The 15,675-nt window shown below is 44.7% G+C and overlaps 1 protein-coding gene across 5 annotated transcripts in view; it reads right to left on the bottom strand.

The window, feature by feature from the left end:
- The window catches only part of GRIP2 (glutamate receptor interacting protein 2), a 240,581-nt gene that overhangs the window by 51,263 nt on the left and 173,643 nt on the right, over positions 1 to 15,675 (bottom strand). For all 5 annotated transcript variants that reach the window (XM_061456089.1, XM_061456090.1, XM_061456092.1 and 2 more), the window contains exons 2-4: positions 5,657 to 5,737; positions 2,108 to 2,243; positions 1,182 to 1,327 (exon numbers count right to left, since the gene is read on the bottom strand). In XM_061456089.1, coding sequence (XP_061312073.1) covers positions 1,182 to 1,327; positions 2,108 to 2,243; positions 5,657 to 5,737 — 363 coding nt within the window. The remainder of the gene's footprint in view (positions 1 to 1,181; positions 1,328 to 2,107; positions 2,244 to 5,656; positions 5,738 to 15,675) is intronic.

Here is a 15,675-nt window from a genome sequence, read left to right on the forward strand (position 1 = left end):
TTCTTTGTATGGATTAGTCATAAACAGCATCAATCTCACGGGAGAGAAGTCACTCTTTCAGTGTGCTCTTCCTGCTCGCTCAGAGGTGGGGAGATTTTGCACCACTGCTATTGATTGAGCCACGCGGTATTGGCACTGCTCCTTAGCTCGTAAGTACAGCTTATCAGGTTCCTGACAGTCAGGCTCACAGCTAAGAAGAAAGGTTAAGAGTTGCCATCTCTAGTGAGAATAAGACCATGGAAAACTTGAGTCACAGTTTGTTTTACCAGGGCTGTATGCAAAAGCTAAGAAACACAGCAGGAGAGAGGGGGTGATGGAGATTCACCTAATTCAGATTATATTCTTTTCTTTACATGGTCACTTGTATATTCAATACTTTTAACATAAAGGCAGGAGTTATAGCAAAGATATGAAGTGTAACATAGCTTCTTCTCTGGGGCAAAATGCTTAGATTTCATCAGTTTTGGTTTTCCTGTCATCTCATTTTTAGTTTTTCTATTTCTTCTGCCCAATCATCCTTTGATTGATCTGGGGAACTGAATGAGTAATAACTGGGGACGAGATCATTTTCACAATGGAAAGCCTGTGATGACAAATCGTCTCGAGGCACTTGCTTTAATCAGAACAAATGAGGGCAAGAACACATAGTCTCCCACATCAGGATGCAAGACCTGTGAGCTGGGTTTGCCAGTTTCAGCTGGGGGTCCTAAACTGGAAAACAGGTTGTTTCAGCTTCCTTTCTGAAAACACATCATTTCAAAGCATCTTGAGGAATAACAGCACTTGCCACTGCTCAGAAAAGAGGATCTGGCAATACATGCTTAAGAGTGAATAAACCTCCTGTAGCCACGCTCCAAAAGGGGAAAAGAAAAACAAGCTGAAGCAGCATCAGGAGGCAGATTGGCCTGTGCTACTGAGTCACTCCAAGGCAAGACAGACCTAATCAGCCATCTCCTGCCAGTGTGCATGAACAGGCACCCACTGTGCTGGAAAAAAGGCCCTGCTCTGACTGCACACAGCTCTGCAGCATCCAGCACAGTGCTGCGAGCGGATGAAGGCACAGCGTCAAAATGCCCCTGGATACTGCCTAGTCCATGCTGGTTAATGCACAAGCAAGTCCATCTGCACCCCAGGACAAAAAGCAGCCAGGAGAAGAGTAGTGTTATCAGAGAGGCACCCACCGGCAGGCGGAAGCTCATACTCTACTTCCAGCACTACCCTTTCACCCACGTTCTTCAGTAGGCTGATGATCTCGTCGTGCCGCAGCTTGGTCAGGTTAATGCCATTCACTGACTTGATGTAATCCCCAACATTCAGCTGGTCACTTCTGCAAAGAAAGCAAAAGGAAAACAAAGGCAGTGGTAGCACAAAGTCTCTGCTACGCTCAGCCTGGATGCTCCTGGCAAACCTGTGGTACACGGAGGACTTTCTGACCAAGCCACCGGTGCTGGGCTCATCTCATCCGATTGCACGTGCTTGCTCTCAGAGGGAAGTGCTAAAATCGAAGGCATCTATCTTTCCTGTTGGCAAGTGCTCAGATCTGTACATAAAGCAACAATCGCAGTCTACGTCTTTACAACCTCTCTTTTTATTGCTCAGGTCCCATTCATGTAGGGCAATCAGTCAAAGAGCTGTCTGAACAAAAAATCCAGCAAGGGAAAAAGGAAACATTCCTTTTGCCTGTTTTCTGCAGAATTGTTCAATTACTCCTTCCCTTTCTTTTCTTCTTGGAGCCTTTCTTCTCCCATTCTTTTTTGAGCCAGGGTTACTTACCCACTCAGTATTCAGAACAGATACAATATTAAACCACTTAGCTTGATCAAGACGTATTGTACCACGCAGCCCTCCTGACAAGGCTGCCTAATTTCACAGAATCCCGAATACCCCTACACAAAATTTCAGACATAATAGCATAGAGCATGGGAAATAACTCAAAATAGAAGATGTTTGACTTGCTAAAGCAACAACTTTACATTCTGGGGCACTTGAAGAAAGGGACTTGGGTGCCAGCTACGTTAATTATAACTATATTCACTCCATAATTAGAACACGCAACTTTCCCACTCCAGTTTTACTGCGCTCCCTACATCCCATTTCCATTTCTCACCTTGCAGCCAGTCCTCCTGGCCTCAGGTTGGAGACTCTGGGCTTTCCATCTTTGTCTGTGCCACCTGAAATAGTCAACCCGAGGGTGCTTCCTTCCTTCTTTATCAGCTCCACGATGGTGACCCCTCTAAACTCCTCTGAAAGATCAGGAATACAGACAGACATCTCAGTGGAAGGCACGTTCCTCCCGATCCAAAAGACACTCTTTTCCTACAGGTGGTGGGAGAGCAGACCTGGGATGATTTGTACAATTAGCACAAAGAGAAAGCTTCAGACACACAGAAGCGTGTGCTGGTGGACCCACAGCAGTGGAGGGAGAGCATTTGCATGCAGGTCTGGTGAGCAGGACCAAGTGGGACAAAACAGAGGAGTGAAGGTTTGTGATAGAATAAAAACCTTGGCAGTGGTAGGACTCAAAACCGGGGTGATGGGATCTCAACAGTGGTTCAGGGACATCAGGGACTACGCTCTATATAGAGGGGGAAGGGTGATAGGAGGGCTACATGTCAGTCAGTCGCAGTTACCAGGTAGGAGGATGCTGTGGACCTGCAGTAGCTGCCTGGATGAACAGAACAGGGTGGGTCTTAAACACTGTGATTTAAAGAAATTCACAATACAGATGGGAGGTAAACATAATGCAGAGAGAGGTGGGATCCTACCATCAGCAGAGGAAGGAGGGGAAGCATGACCTTCACTCATTTACAGCAGTTTCCCTGATCATTTATACCTGGTCGAAGTCAAGCTTCCTCCATATTGCCTCATCTAATTGAGAACACAATCACTTCTACAACATAACTGGTTCCACGTGCACTGCCAACCAGGATAGGTATGGCAGGGTCAGGATTAGGGGACGCCATGCCCACATCCACTGCACTGTTACTGCTTCCCTTTCTGATGCAGGCAGCATACATTTTACCTTCCTTCAGCCCAAGATGACACTTGTTTGTCCAGCACCTATATATAAGCCCAACGTGATGCCAGTGTTCATAGAATCATAGAATAGTTAGGGTTGGAAAGGACCTTAAGATCATCTAGTTCCAATCCCCCTGCCATGGCCAGGGACACCTCACACTAAACCATGGCACCCAAGGCTTCATCCAATCTGGTCTTGAACACTGCCAGGGATGGAGCATTCACAACCTCCCTGGGCAACCCATTCCAGTGCCTCACCACCCTAACAGGAAAGGATTTCCTCCTTATATCCAATCTAAACTTCCCCTGTTGAAGTTTTAACCCGTTACCCCTTGTCCTGTCACTCCAGTCCCTAATGAAGAGTCCCTCCCGTTACAGCCATATCTGGGTTTACAAAAACAAGGTCCCTAAACTAGTCTGACTTCTGAAGCAGGAGAGCCAGAACTAGCCCAGGGAAAGACAGAGAGCTCCGCAGGCTTGGCAAAAGGTAGCTCTGCATTAATCCAAACGATGGCACCCACACTCTTTGGTCGAAGGAGAACTAGCCCTGGGGCAAATCAGACGACTTTCATGCCTTGCCAGAGCCTCCTCTAAGAACCCTTTGCAGAATTCACCTACAACATGATCCATCCACCTCCGCTCTCTCTGCTGTTGAAAGCTCCCACAATTCTACAGGAGAAAACAGTCTCCCCTCGCACAGGGTGTCTTTCTCTGACGGAAGTGCAGAAGAAGGTGGTAATGGGCGTTGGAAGCCCATGGCAAACAGCAGACCCCCAGCTGTGGACTAAAACCCACACTGCAAGCAGACCAGGAGCTTGTTTGCACAGCAAAACCCACCAGGCTTAAATGAGATGCTCTGTTTAGAGAGGGAACATTTAAAAACTCTTGCACACTATGATTTCCAGAGCAAGGCAGGGTCTTCAAGAGACCCTATTTAAGATAGCACATTAACGCAGAAGATCCATCCTGGTGCATGTTTCCCCCCCTACATCCTCTTTCACTGGGAGAAAGTGCCATTTGGCACTGTGGTGCCTCATCACTAGCACTTTGCTCCTTGTCTAATGCCACCAGAACTCCTTACTTCACATCCTGCCCTGTACTACACCTATTTTGTATAACACTTCCAAGGCTAATCTGTACACTTGATTAATGTGAGTGGGGAATCTCTTTGCAATCCAGCGCCAGCCTGGAAAGCATTTAGGCACTGCTGGGCACCGATTTAACATGGCCCTGGCAGCTTGTTGTAAAACATCAGGTCCACGATGCTCCTGCTCTTTAAACTCAGTTTTGATCCCTTGCCAACTACAGTAACTCAGTTTTCAATTCACCAACCCGGGATCCCAGGGGCTGCCAGAAACTTTGTGGAGGCTCCCCGCTGGGCTGGAAGGAACACCATCCAGCTCTATCCTGCAAATTTCCCCTCAACTACAGACATGACTGATCAACACAGATGGTGCCACAAGGGGAGATTATTAGCTCTTCAATGGGGTTTAATTTTGAGCCTTGATAAGTGTTTAAAATGAGAGCTCCCAGAGTGCAATTACCCATTGTTACGGGTTCAAGGAGAAATCACTGCTCTGAAATAAGGAAAGTCCCCGAGAGCAATCTATTAAGGTAAGCAATAAGGGATTTTGACCAAAACCTCTATAAATCTACTGCTGCTATCACAGATGTAAAAGCCACCTGGTTAAGCAGGATATGGTCCTTCAAGAGACAGTCTTTAAGTTCTATATGCAAATACTCTTGGATTTCTTCTACTGGCATATATGCTTGGATTTTGCTGCTCAAAGCACCCCAAGGCAGGAAGAGCACACCTGACTTTTGCCCTCCCCATTGAGATGCTGGAGTTGCTGGACATACTGGCTCTTGTGAACAGTGAATCAGCCCTTCTTCATCAGGGTTGTGGGACAGTGGCAACATATTGCAGAACTCCCAAAGGATGCAGAATATCCCCTAGAAAAAATGCTGGATGAGGAAGCAATGGAAAAAGGCCCCTGTTTCCTCCCCATCCCTTACAACACATTAAACCAAACCTATGGCTGGGTCATTAATAGTCAGGAGTCAAAATGAATCCATGGGCTTTCTTAGGAAGAAGATGAGTTGTCCAGAGTAGCCCATCCAAACCTGCTGGCATGCTGCGGGCAGATAAAGCCCAGCACCAACAGAGGCAAATGTACCACTCTTTCTCCAGACCCTCTTCAGCCCCCAGAGGTGTTTCTGCATGAGAAGGTTCATCTCACACACAAGTCTGCTGTGACTGACTAGATATCAGAACAAACTTAGTCACACGTGGGAAATACACAGCTTGCCAGGCACTGCCAGTCTCCTGCCCTGCCTGGCGAGCTCAGATGTGGCAACGCTTCTTCCCCATCTCCCTTGCTGCTGTTTTCCTCTTTGTGGTGTTAGCCACACAGACATAAGTGTCTGCTTCTCCATAACCATCATCAACAGCTCCACACCAGACTCTGATTTTACCAGTAACATGCCACTCATTGAGATCAGTTGCTTCCATCTATTTCTGCCCTCTGGCAAAAACCTTGTTGATAGATGCACCAAATGAGTGGTTTTGGGGGTTTTACCCATTTTAGGGGTATCCAGGTGAAGTGTAATGGATGCTTTGAGCCAATCCCTCCTTTACCTGGGATGCTTTGCCTCCTGGAGACCAGGGCTGTGTCCATCCCACCAGAGTCTTTGCTCCCTTTTGAATAAGGGCCATCGTCTGTGAGCAGAACAAAAACAGAGGCTGAAATTAGTACCAAAAGCTACAAACAACAGAACCAAAGCACTTTAGAAAGTTGTCCTGGTGACACCAGAATTGGGATCACATCCGCATGGCAGGCTGTAGGCAAGAAAACACATTACCAGCCCCAGCTCTGCACTGTGTCTTGTGGGCTATCTTACTTCTAAGAAAGGGAGGGAAAGAAATGAGGTGGCAGTAACATCTGATTTATTCCTCTTGGAGCTAATCTGTTAGGAGAGAACAAAATTCCCTTACTCTTGCAACTATGTGGAACAGCTGAGGACAGAGAAAGCTGTGGCATTAGTCTCACAAGTTTTAAGCCTGTCATTATGCTTGTGAGGAAACTTGGAGTCTTTGGAAATAGAGTTATACATCAGGACACTAACAGGGCACTAAATCACTATACCTGAAGGAAATGGCCTATTCTTATAGATCCCATTATTTCAAAGTCACATTTTCCTGCTGCTATTCCAGCCTCTGTACAACATAGAGAGCACCTTCTGTTAAGTAGTTTTACACACAAAAAAAAGTCAGAGGAAAGAAAAAATAGTATTATACATCATAAATGCATCATCCAGCATCAGCTGAAATTGAAACGTTGAGTAATTAAATACCTTTATATTCTCCTGTTGGAAGACTCCTATACGGCACAGAGATTATTTGTAGAGAAGGGAATGTGCTTCTACAGACTTAATTGCCATCCATCTAAAATGTGCATTTTAAAGGCATTTCCTAAAAAGCTGGTTCTTTGCCAGTCAATAATTTCCACTAACCATGTAGCACCAAATAACTCCCATTCTCAGTGACCACATTCCTGGATTGCCCTTCCCAATTCTTCAATAGCTGTAACGGCTTAGAAGTTGTCTATGATAGTATAAATACAGGTTACTGAAAACCTTATCCTCTTATTCCTGTCTACAGCCCTTAAGTAACTTAAACATAAGTTACACAGAAGTTTTTGCCTTGCTGCGTACAAAGGGAATGACTTTTGCTCAGCCTGTGGCTTGTTCAGAGAAATCAAAACTGATGCTTAGTTTGCTGGCAGCCCACTTTGCCCACAAAACAACGGCATAAATTCAATCATTGTGGGTTACACTTAACCACTTGGAAGGGAATTTTGCTCAACTGAGCATATTTTTAAGTAAAATGAAATAAGGTTCCAACTATAGCAATTTCCAAACAAGCAAAGATAATTGAGTTTTAACTCTTGCTGCCCAGCTGAAGTAACTTCACAAGTTGACAAAGCTTTGACTGAACCACATCTGCACTTTCAAGCATAAAAGGTTTTGGCTGAAAAATAAACACCATTTAGTTTTGAAGGCCATAGAGGGCCGATGTAGATATCCAAACCCTGGACTCCTGCATCACTGTGAGTGCTTTTCCATCACCACTGTACTGAAACAAGAGCTAGCACTTGGCACTAGACTGTTACCAAGCTATGCCAAGCCATTGCTGCCAAAATATATTGAACTTTGATACCTAAGCATGCAGGACCTCTGTGAATCAGGGGAGTGAAGCTCTGCCTTTGAGAACAGGTAGGATAAAACAGCACTGTCCTGACCATGGAGATCTTACAGCATCACTCAATGCTGACAGCAAAAGCAGCAGTCCTTGGCTGGAGAATCTCAGTCACTGGTTTCAGATGGGTGCTGGTACAGCCTGGCATCAACTCTAAGAGCAGAAGGCTTGAAAATGAAACTTGCATTTTTAATAGCAATGGTTCTTTGGGTGATGGGGAGACCAGTGTCAGGGTTAACCTGGGCTTAATGACTCTGGAAAGAAGTTTCATTCACTTGGGACTGTTCAGCTCCAGCATCCATTTTTATAAAAATATTAAAAAAAAAATTATATTAAAAAAAAAGCAAAGCCCCCATCCCGTCTCTTCTTCAGTGGCTGTTTGATAGTGGTAAAGATTCAGAGCTTTCAAACTCTGCCACTGTTGGCATCTTAATTTCTCTCTCCAGAAGGGTTTTCCTACTATGCTGCCTTACCTCCCTCTGTCATCCCACGCTTTGCAGAACTGCAGTCAGAAAACATGGATGGTTTGGGAGTACAAACAAGGGGGCATTTCCCAGGGGAGCAGGAGGACAATGCCCATCCAGCTACTCCCTGCTCATGCCTCTCAGCCCAGCAGCTACAACCGCCCTTTATTTCTTTCCCAAAGGCAGCAGCACAGTGGAAGAGGAACCCCAAAACAGCATCTCAAGATACCCAGCATGAGGTTGTGTTATCAGCTCTGGAGATAAGTCTGCAAAAGGCACCCGCAAAATACCCTGAGATATCTGGGGCTGGAGCCTCTTAATGCCACTGGAGCATCAGTGTGCCTTTGGTCACACAGGACACTGCAGATGGCGGGGACCACCCCAGCATGCTCTGTGTGACAGCACTGCTGCCAGCTCTGACCCCAGGTAACATGCTTGAGGCGGTAAAGCTCTGCTGATGCTGCAGACGGGATCCCTGCCTTCTTGGGAAACCACGCAAGATGGTTCGAAGCCAGCTCCATAATCTGCTGGCAAAGTAAAGCAGCCAACCATCTGCTTCACATAAACACACAGCCCTGGACCAGACAGCCACCAGCACCCTTCTGTGCTTCATTTCCCCATTGCAACCCCGATCAATACATTGATATGGAACCCCAATTTGCTAACCGTTACCCTCCCTACCCCAATAGCTGCTGGCAAACGTGCCTTGGCTTCCATTTCGGCAATCAACCAGGTTGCCTGTGCATTAACAACAGCTCCCACCAGCAGCCAAGTGGCCAAGAAATGTTGGCAATTAGCAACATACCCCCCCCCCCCCCCCCAGCATAGTCCCACACTGCTTCGGTAACAGCCGTATCAGCCGGCACGTAATTAGCACCACAGCTCCCCTTCCTCTATTGCTTCTCCCTTCCAAACTCAGTTGATTATGTGAAAAATGTTTGGTTTTTTTTCACTCATTATCTGGCTAAAATGTTTGAACAGGAAAGGAAGCTGCCACACGCCGCCTGCCGAAGTGTGAATTGGCATTTGCTTGCATTAGCATCCCTGCCGTGCGGCTCTTTGTTCATTTTCAGCTGATTTCCTTCTCTGCCACTCAAGCTGCTGTTAATGGAGTCACTTCTTTCTGAGCTTTTTTTCTTTTGGACAGGGAAGGAAGAGATTTTGTTTTTTATAATAAGAAATTCCTTCTTTTTATGCTCTTAGCTCTCCTGCCTAGCACACCGTCGACAGAGGTGAGACTCGTAACGAGCCTGATTGCTCCATCGGCCCAAATCGCAGCACCCGCACTGAAAATTCATGAGTCTCTCTACTTCCCAAAATAGGGAAAATAATGCTTTTTAAAAGCCTGCATGGGTTCTTCTTTCAAGCAATCAGTGCTGCCGCCATTAGAGGTGTATTTTTCAAGCTTTTCTAAATCTTTCAGAAAAGCCCACGAAGTTCACAAGACCCTCAATAAAAATGACAACTCAACACTTCCCATCCATTGATCCCATGGGAAGCTGTGACAATATAAAAAACTTCCTTTAAGTTCTTTGACACTAGTTTTTGCCATTTCAAAGTCTTAGTAACCTCTTCTCTAAGGAAAGAAGAGCTCCTAAGTCCCTCCCCTACACATGGCCTTGGACTCTCCTCCCAGTAGTATGCGTCTCACCCAGTGACAAAAGGAGAAGAGAGAATCCCATCTCATTCCCTCAGAAACAAACTGGACAGATGAAGAAGTAGGAAAAATACCTCCCTGCTTCAGCAGAAGTACCAGGGGCAGGAAGAAGGGAAGTTGAGAGCAAACCACAGTATCCTGCCCTGCTGCCAGACCATCAATGGCAGCTCTAAGCAGGGCCTCTAGTCCATGGCACCTCCAGCCAGGGCACACTGATATGTTGTCCCTGAAGACAAGAAAGGAGAGGGAAAAATAACTGTAATCCAAAAAGGAAGAGAATAAAGCCAGTTAAGAGGAAGCATGGATCTGTGCAACAGCCTCCCTGTCTGCCATGCCCCAGGGTCGGTCCTGGTAGCAGCTTTTGCCTTAGGCTGGGTTTTGTTGGGTTTGTTGGTTTAAGATTGAGAACTGAGGCATTGATAGGAAAGACAAGTTGCTCCACAAGCAGCAGAACTTGGCTTCCTGATTTCTCATGGCTGTCTGAGATGTGGATTCTCTTAGGTCTAACAGGTTGAATATAGCTTCCTGACGTTACCCTCTCAACCTCTCCAACGTTGACTTGCTGCCTTTCTGAGACACCCCATCAAACCCTCCATTTTCACAGAGCCAGTGGAGATTTCCTGGGCCAAATTCTCTCTCTGCAGCAATCAGCAGCAAAACCAATCTCAGTAACACCATGACTTAGTTAAATGCCCAATGGCTTGTGAGCACAGGCACCAGATCTCCTGGCGCTGGTTAAGTCTCAATCCAACCTCTGTTATAATGGAAAAAAAAAGCTTCCTCAGAAAGAGCACTGATTTGGGAGTTCATTATCCCTGCCTGTGGGGGAAAAATGAAGGGTACTTTCATTTAGGAGAGTTATTAGTCTATATTATTAACAGAGATCACCTTTTAATGAAAATAGCATTGGCTAAATAAGATTCTGTGACAATTAGAATTGCTGTCTGCAAGTTATTCAGATTCCTGGATCGCTTGAAGACAGTTCCTGCAGAGAAAGTGCATTAATCTTATGGGAAGACCAAGAGGTAAAACCTCCCATTTGTTTAATGGAAAAAAGACAGTTGGAGACAGTTATTTTGCTATAGGGTAATTGCACTCCTTGTTTAGAGAAATGAATACTAAAACAGCATTAAGAACCCAAAGCTGTTCACGCTAAGGCAAGCTGGTATTTTTTGCTAGAATAAAAGCACGAGGTTGGAAGCAGTAACCCAAATGACTAAAATTAAGTGTGATTTGATCCATTTTGAGAGAGTTATTTCTCTAAGTCAAGGGAGGCATTTATCTGTAGTGAAGCAAAGACCGGTTAAGGGTACATGAGAGTGGGTCAAGGCAGCTAGAGATGGTTCAAAGTGCAGCTGCCTGGAAGCCAGTCTTCAAGGCATGTGATATTAAAGATATCTGAGTGCCTGATGATGCAGACATGTACTTCAAAACCGGAATATAATCATCTATCTGTATCTTTAGGCACCTAATCATCTTTTAAAAGTTGTCATATTACTAGAAGGAAGGGAGGAAAAAAAGACACCTCTCCATGCACAGCCATTCTGAATCTCAAATAAGTGTTTAGCTCCTAAATCACACAGCCTCCCCGACAACCCAGCCAGGAGCTCTACCATCATTAGAGTACAGTAACATAATGCTTCCCACCTCTTCCCAGGCTGACATTCAGCAATAGTTTTGGGTTTGACTGCAAGGCTGTACTCAACTAAACCTCCAGCACATCCCCCTAAGGGCAGATGGGTTATTTTAGGACCTCTGCAGCAGGTTGGAGATGGTTGTGTCAGCTCTGCATGAGAGCAGCACAGCAGTGGCCTCCTATCTTCAAAGCACTCAGCCTTTAATGGAAAAGACAAGCAGATCTGAAGAGGACAGGAGAACTAAAAGCCCCTTTTGAATACTGCTACAGACTGCATGATTTCATGAAACTACTTAATTATGGAGTCCACCATGGCCCAAAAGCTCCTCCTATGTCTCAGCTTCAGGCAAGAAACTGTTTGCACCTTCCCCAGCAAATGGCTTGAATTTTCTTCTGCTCAACTAAACCCAAAGCTCCTTAGGCCCTTGGAAAACTTGTACAGGAGTTCATCAAGCCAAATACACATGTTCAGCCCTTTCCCCATCTCCAGAAATGCATCAGAAGTAAATAAATAGAACCCAAACAAAGGGATAAAAAACATCTGCCAGTGATCTCCAGGCTGCTTTTCCTAGAACGCTGTAAAAGCTGAGCTAGAGCACGATCGTACCCTACATAGAAATAGCCCAACCATACAGCAACAGATACACAAAGTCCTTAGACAAAACAGCCCATGCTCCTGGCAAGTGCTCAAAAACCAGGAAAAAAAATGTCCCTTTCTGCTGTAGGATTCTGCAGCACAGTTTCATTCTCATGACACTGTTTTGCTCATTTCATCCCCCATAAGCTGGCCACGGAGAACTTGTCCAGACTTTGAAGTTATTCCAAGAGGAAGTTGTACTTCTTAATTTCCTCTCCCTGGTAACTCATAGAAAGGAATTCATCCCCCCACGCCCTCATGTCCCCCCCTTCTTTTCTTCTAAAGCCTGTATTCACTTATCTACCAACCCTTTTCAGGCATGTGTAATTTCATAACCACCTGCTGCTTTATTCACAGGAAACAGATCTATAAAAGATACAATAGCTCATTGTTCAACAGAAAACTCCATGCTTTGTTCTTCTATTTTTTTTCCTTTTTAATAAGAAACCAAAATTACTTTTAAAGGAACAATTTGTTTTAAGCAACCATTTTCAACTGAAATGATGTAGATAGTTGTTTGCATAGCAGTGCCCTTTATGAGACCAAGATATGAGGCAGAACCATGCCCCTGTTATCAGCAGGTCAGCTTCCAAGGGATATCAGAACGCATTTCTCCCCCGTTGGCAAGCCCTCAGCAGATACACAACAGTGATGGAAGAAGACTCCTGCTTCCCATGGAGCAGTGAAAAGAGTCTCAGCATTTACTTAAACAAGTAGATGATGTTCTATTTTCTGTTCCTGTCTGTGCGCACAAAGCCCATTTAAGTCAGCTCTGCAGAAAAGCCAGGCTTTGGAAAGATTCAACTCACATCAACTTTCACAGGGTATTAAACACCTCCCAAGGACTGATCCAAGTCCCAGAATGAAGGCTGGAAGCAGCTCAATGCCAAAATCTGGTACTCCTCATGCTTTTCTTATATACATGGTGTTCCATCGAAAACAAGACATAAAAGGGGAAGAAAAGAGAAAGACACGATTTAAGACTCTGCAGTCAACCTGCCATTACAGCCACGTCTTTTATATACTAGGGACATTCTCCAGTGCTTTGTCTGTCACCCATTATTGCTTTGGAAGCCAGTGCAGAGTAACTTTATCTAATCAGTGCATCTGAGGGAGTGTGCAATAGAGGACCTGGGAGCAGTTCATTTCCATTCGAGCTGTACTGAGAGATGGAAGAAAAACTAATCAAAAAAGTGACCAGAATTTTGTATTAAAAACTAGTGTGGGTTTTTTTGTTTTTTCTTTTTTTTTTGCTTGGTTTTCTGTGAAAATTAACTTCCCAAGCTGTCTGTGCATCCATCTACTGTCCTCTTGCACCTCTGGAACCCAGTGGCCAAAATCCCCCAACCTGGAGGAAAAGGGAGCAGCCTGAAAGCGGATTATAGTCCTTATATATTAAGATTGTTTTGACTAGAAAAGACCCTTATTATTGCTCCCAGCAAAACAAAGAGCTACTGTGCAAACCAGCTCTAGACCAACTTCACAGCTCATTTTCTTCTGCGTGGTAGGGAAGAGAACAACGGATATGGGATGCAAAACTGTTAGAGATAAATGCTCTTTTGCTCTTCTGCTCACAGAGGAGCTCACGTTATTCTTCTGGAGCAGGCTGTGATTTCTTCCTTTAGTTTAAAAAGATCAGGGACAACTCTTTCCCCATTCTAGTGAGGATAAGCTTTTGTACATTAAGTAAGGCTTGATAAGAGTTTCTTGAAGCATAACATAGGCTGCGTCTTCAGCACAAACAGCTTTTCCCAAACACCTTCACTTTTATTTCCCTCTTCCAAAGCATCCTCCAAAACAAAGTCTGTACCAAAAAGGTCCCTTTTCACTCAGTGAGCCCTCTCCAGTGCTTTGCTTAAGCAAGATTTGAATTCATAATGTTAAAAAAACAAAGAGAAAGGGAGAGACAATTCCCTTCCTGCAACCTCTCCCACCTGCCCAAGCATTTTCAGACAGCTTCATCACTTTATATTTATGAAGAACCTGGCAGGATCAACCATGAAGCTTCTCACCCCCCTTGCAGGTCACATTTGCACACACACACATGCACTGTATGTGGTAATTTTGTGCATGAGGGACAAGAATAGTGTAGAAACCAACTCAAGGAGATTATTATTTCGCAATGATTCTAGTGCCTGAAATTATGTTATTAAAGTTAAATTTTCCAGTCAATCTGGCAATTTCTCTTATTAAGCAGCACAGACTGTACACGGGAGAGTCCAACAGTAAGCTGGAAAGATGAAATATTGCTGACATACTGCATTACTTGAAGAAAGCATCTTTCAAGAGTAAAGATTCAAGTGGAACAAGATGCATTTTCAGACTGATCATTCCTGAAAGTTATCCAAGTGAGCAATTGGAATATGGTAAGAAATGACCAACAACGTCTAACACTATTCCCAGGGAAGAATGCCTCTCCTCTTTATTAATCCATGCAGCAGGCAACAGTAAATCCTAGCTGGCAAGGGAATCCCCGCTATTAACTTCATATAAGCTTCCAAACTTTTTCTTGACTATGGAGGTGGATAAGGAACGCAGCCTGCTGAATCCAAACCCTGGGGCTTCCCTTCTTTCAAGCACCAAGTGCTGTGCTAAGTGACTATAGAGTGAGATAAAATAAAAAGGCAGCTCTATTATGGCTTTTCAATCAAATGAAATGAAATACTATCGGTCTATTAGACTTCAGTACACAAATCATTGGTGCCACCTAAACACAGCAGCCACTATTAACCTGCTTGCTTAAAAACCCTGAAATTAGTAAGCTTTTATTTTTGACATATCAATAGTTAAAGCAAAAAAAAGGTTTATCAATGTCCATATTACAAACTATTATTGCCTTGGGTTTGGGGTCTTTTCTATCTTGGGCTCCTCACAGAGGTCCAGGGAGGAGATAATCAAGACAGGAGTACCAAGAACTGAGCACCCTCGTGGATAGCCTAGGTGAGAATATGCAGCACAAATCAATAGGCCTGGGGACAACAGAACAGGCAGAAGTCAGGACTTTCACCCTTTGAAATGGAGATCTATTTGCTGCAGTGATAGTAAATTCTTTGACTTCTTTTCCCTTTTACAAGCTCCCTTTTGGTCCCTATGATTTATCTTTGCTTTAAAAATGGTACCTGTTGTCTTCCATCCTTCAAGATCTTATAAAAGAACTGTCAAATCAAGAGGTTGCTAACTTCCATGGGAGGGAAGGTGTTTAAGCAGCACAAGATAGTGCTGCACTGAAGAGAAGGCAATCTGATCTAGTGCAGGAGCATGGCAGGATAGCGCATAACCCTTTCCTGGAGAACTAGAGGGCCAGAATTTAGGAAGGATGCTGGAACATGTGCATGTCCTCCCTTTACACCAAATGAGACAAATTAACTTCCTCAAAGATGTGTTGCAGGATGCTTCTCCCAGTTCAGCAGGGAAATCACCAGGAGCAAATCTCTTGTGGCAGGCAGCAGACAGGGCAGAGGAAAACCCATTGGATTCAGCAGAGAGGAAAGATGAGATGGCAACAAGACACTATGCCAGCGTTCCACATGGTAATCCATTTTGAAGAGGGACTCACTGCACTTACAATACCTTTTTATCTGGTTTACTCCCATAGCACTTCTATGAGACCCCACATTACACGAGTAAATTACGTGCTCCCAAGAACATACATCAAACTTTAGCATCTGTGTTAAACTCACAGCATGCAATGTGGAGAGCAACTAAGAGTGCTAATCCAATCTGAGGGAAACCTTCTAGAAAATAGAAGTCCTTGGATGAGAAGTTGGGGAAAACCTCTTCCTACATCGAATCACATCCTGCTTCCTTGCTGAGCAACACAGTTTGCGTGGGCAACCCCTGCACCAGCAAGGTCTATCAGAGGCTGGGAAAAGGCAGTCCAGCAGAGCTGCTGCAAGAAAGGTCACCCTGCCACTTGTCCAGGCTAGCACCCTCTCCCTGCTCCCAATTACAAGCCTGAACTTGCTCAGGAAAAAGGCACAGCAAACGAAATGTGGAATCAAATCT

This window comes from Pezoporus flaviventris, unplaced genomic scaffold, assembly GCF_033815535.1.
Source record: "Pezoporus flaviventris isolate CSIRO_AGI_PZ_B2104156 unplaced genomic scaffold, CSIRO_AGI_Pfla_v1 ptg000021l, whole genome shotgun sequence".
NCBI classification, from domain to species: Eukaryota; Metazoa; Chordata; class Aves; order Psittaciformes; family Psittacidae; genus Pezoporus; species Pezoporus flaviventris.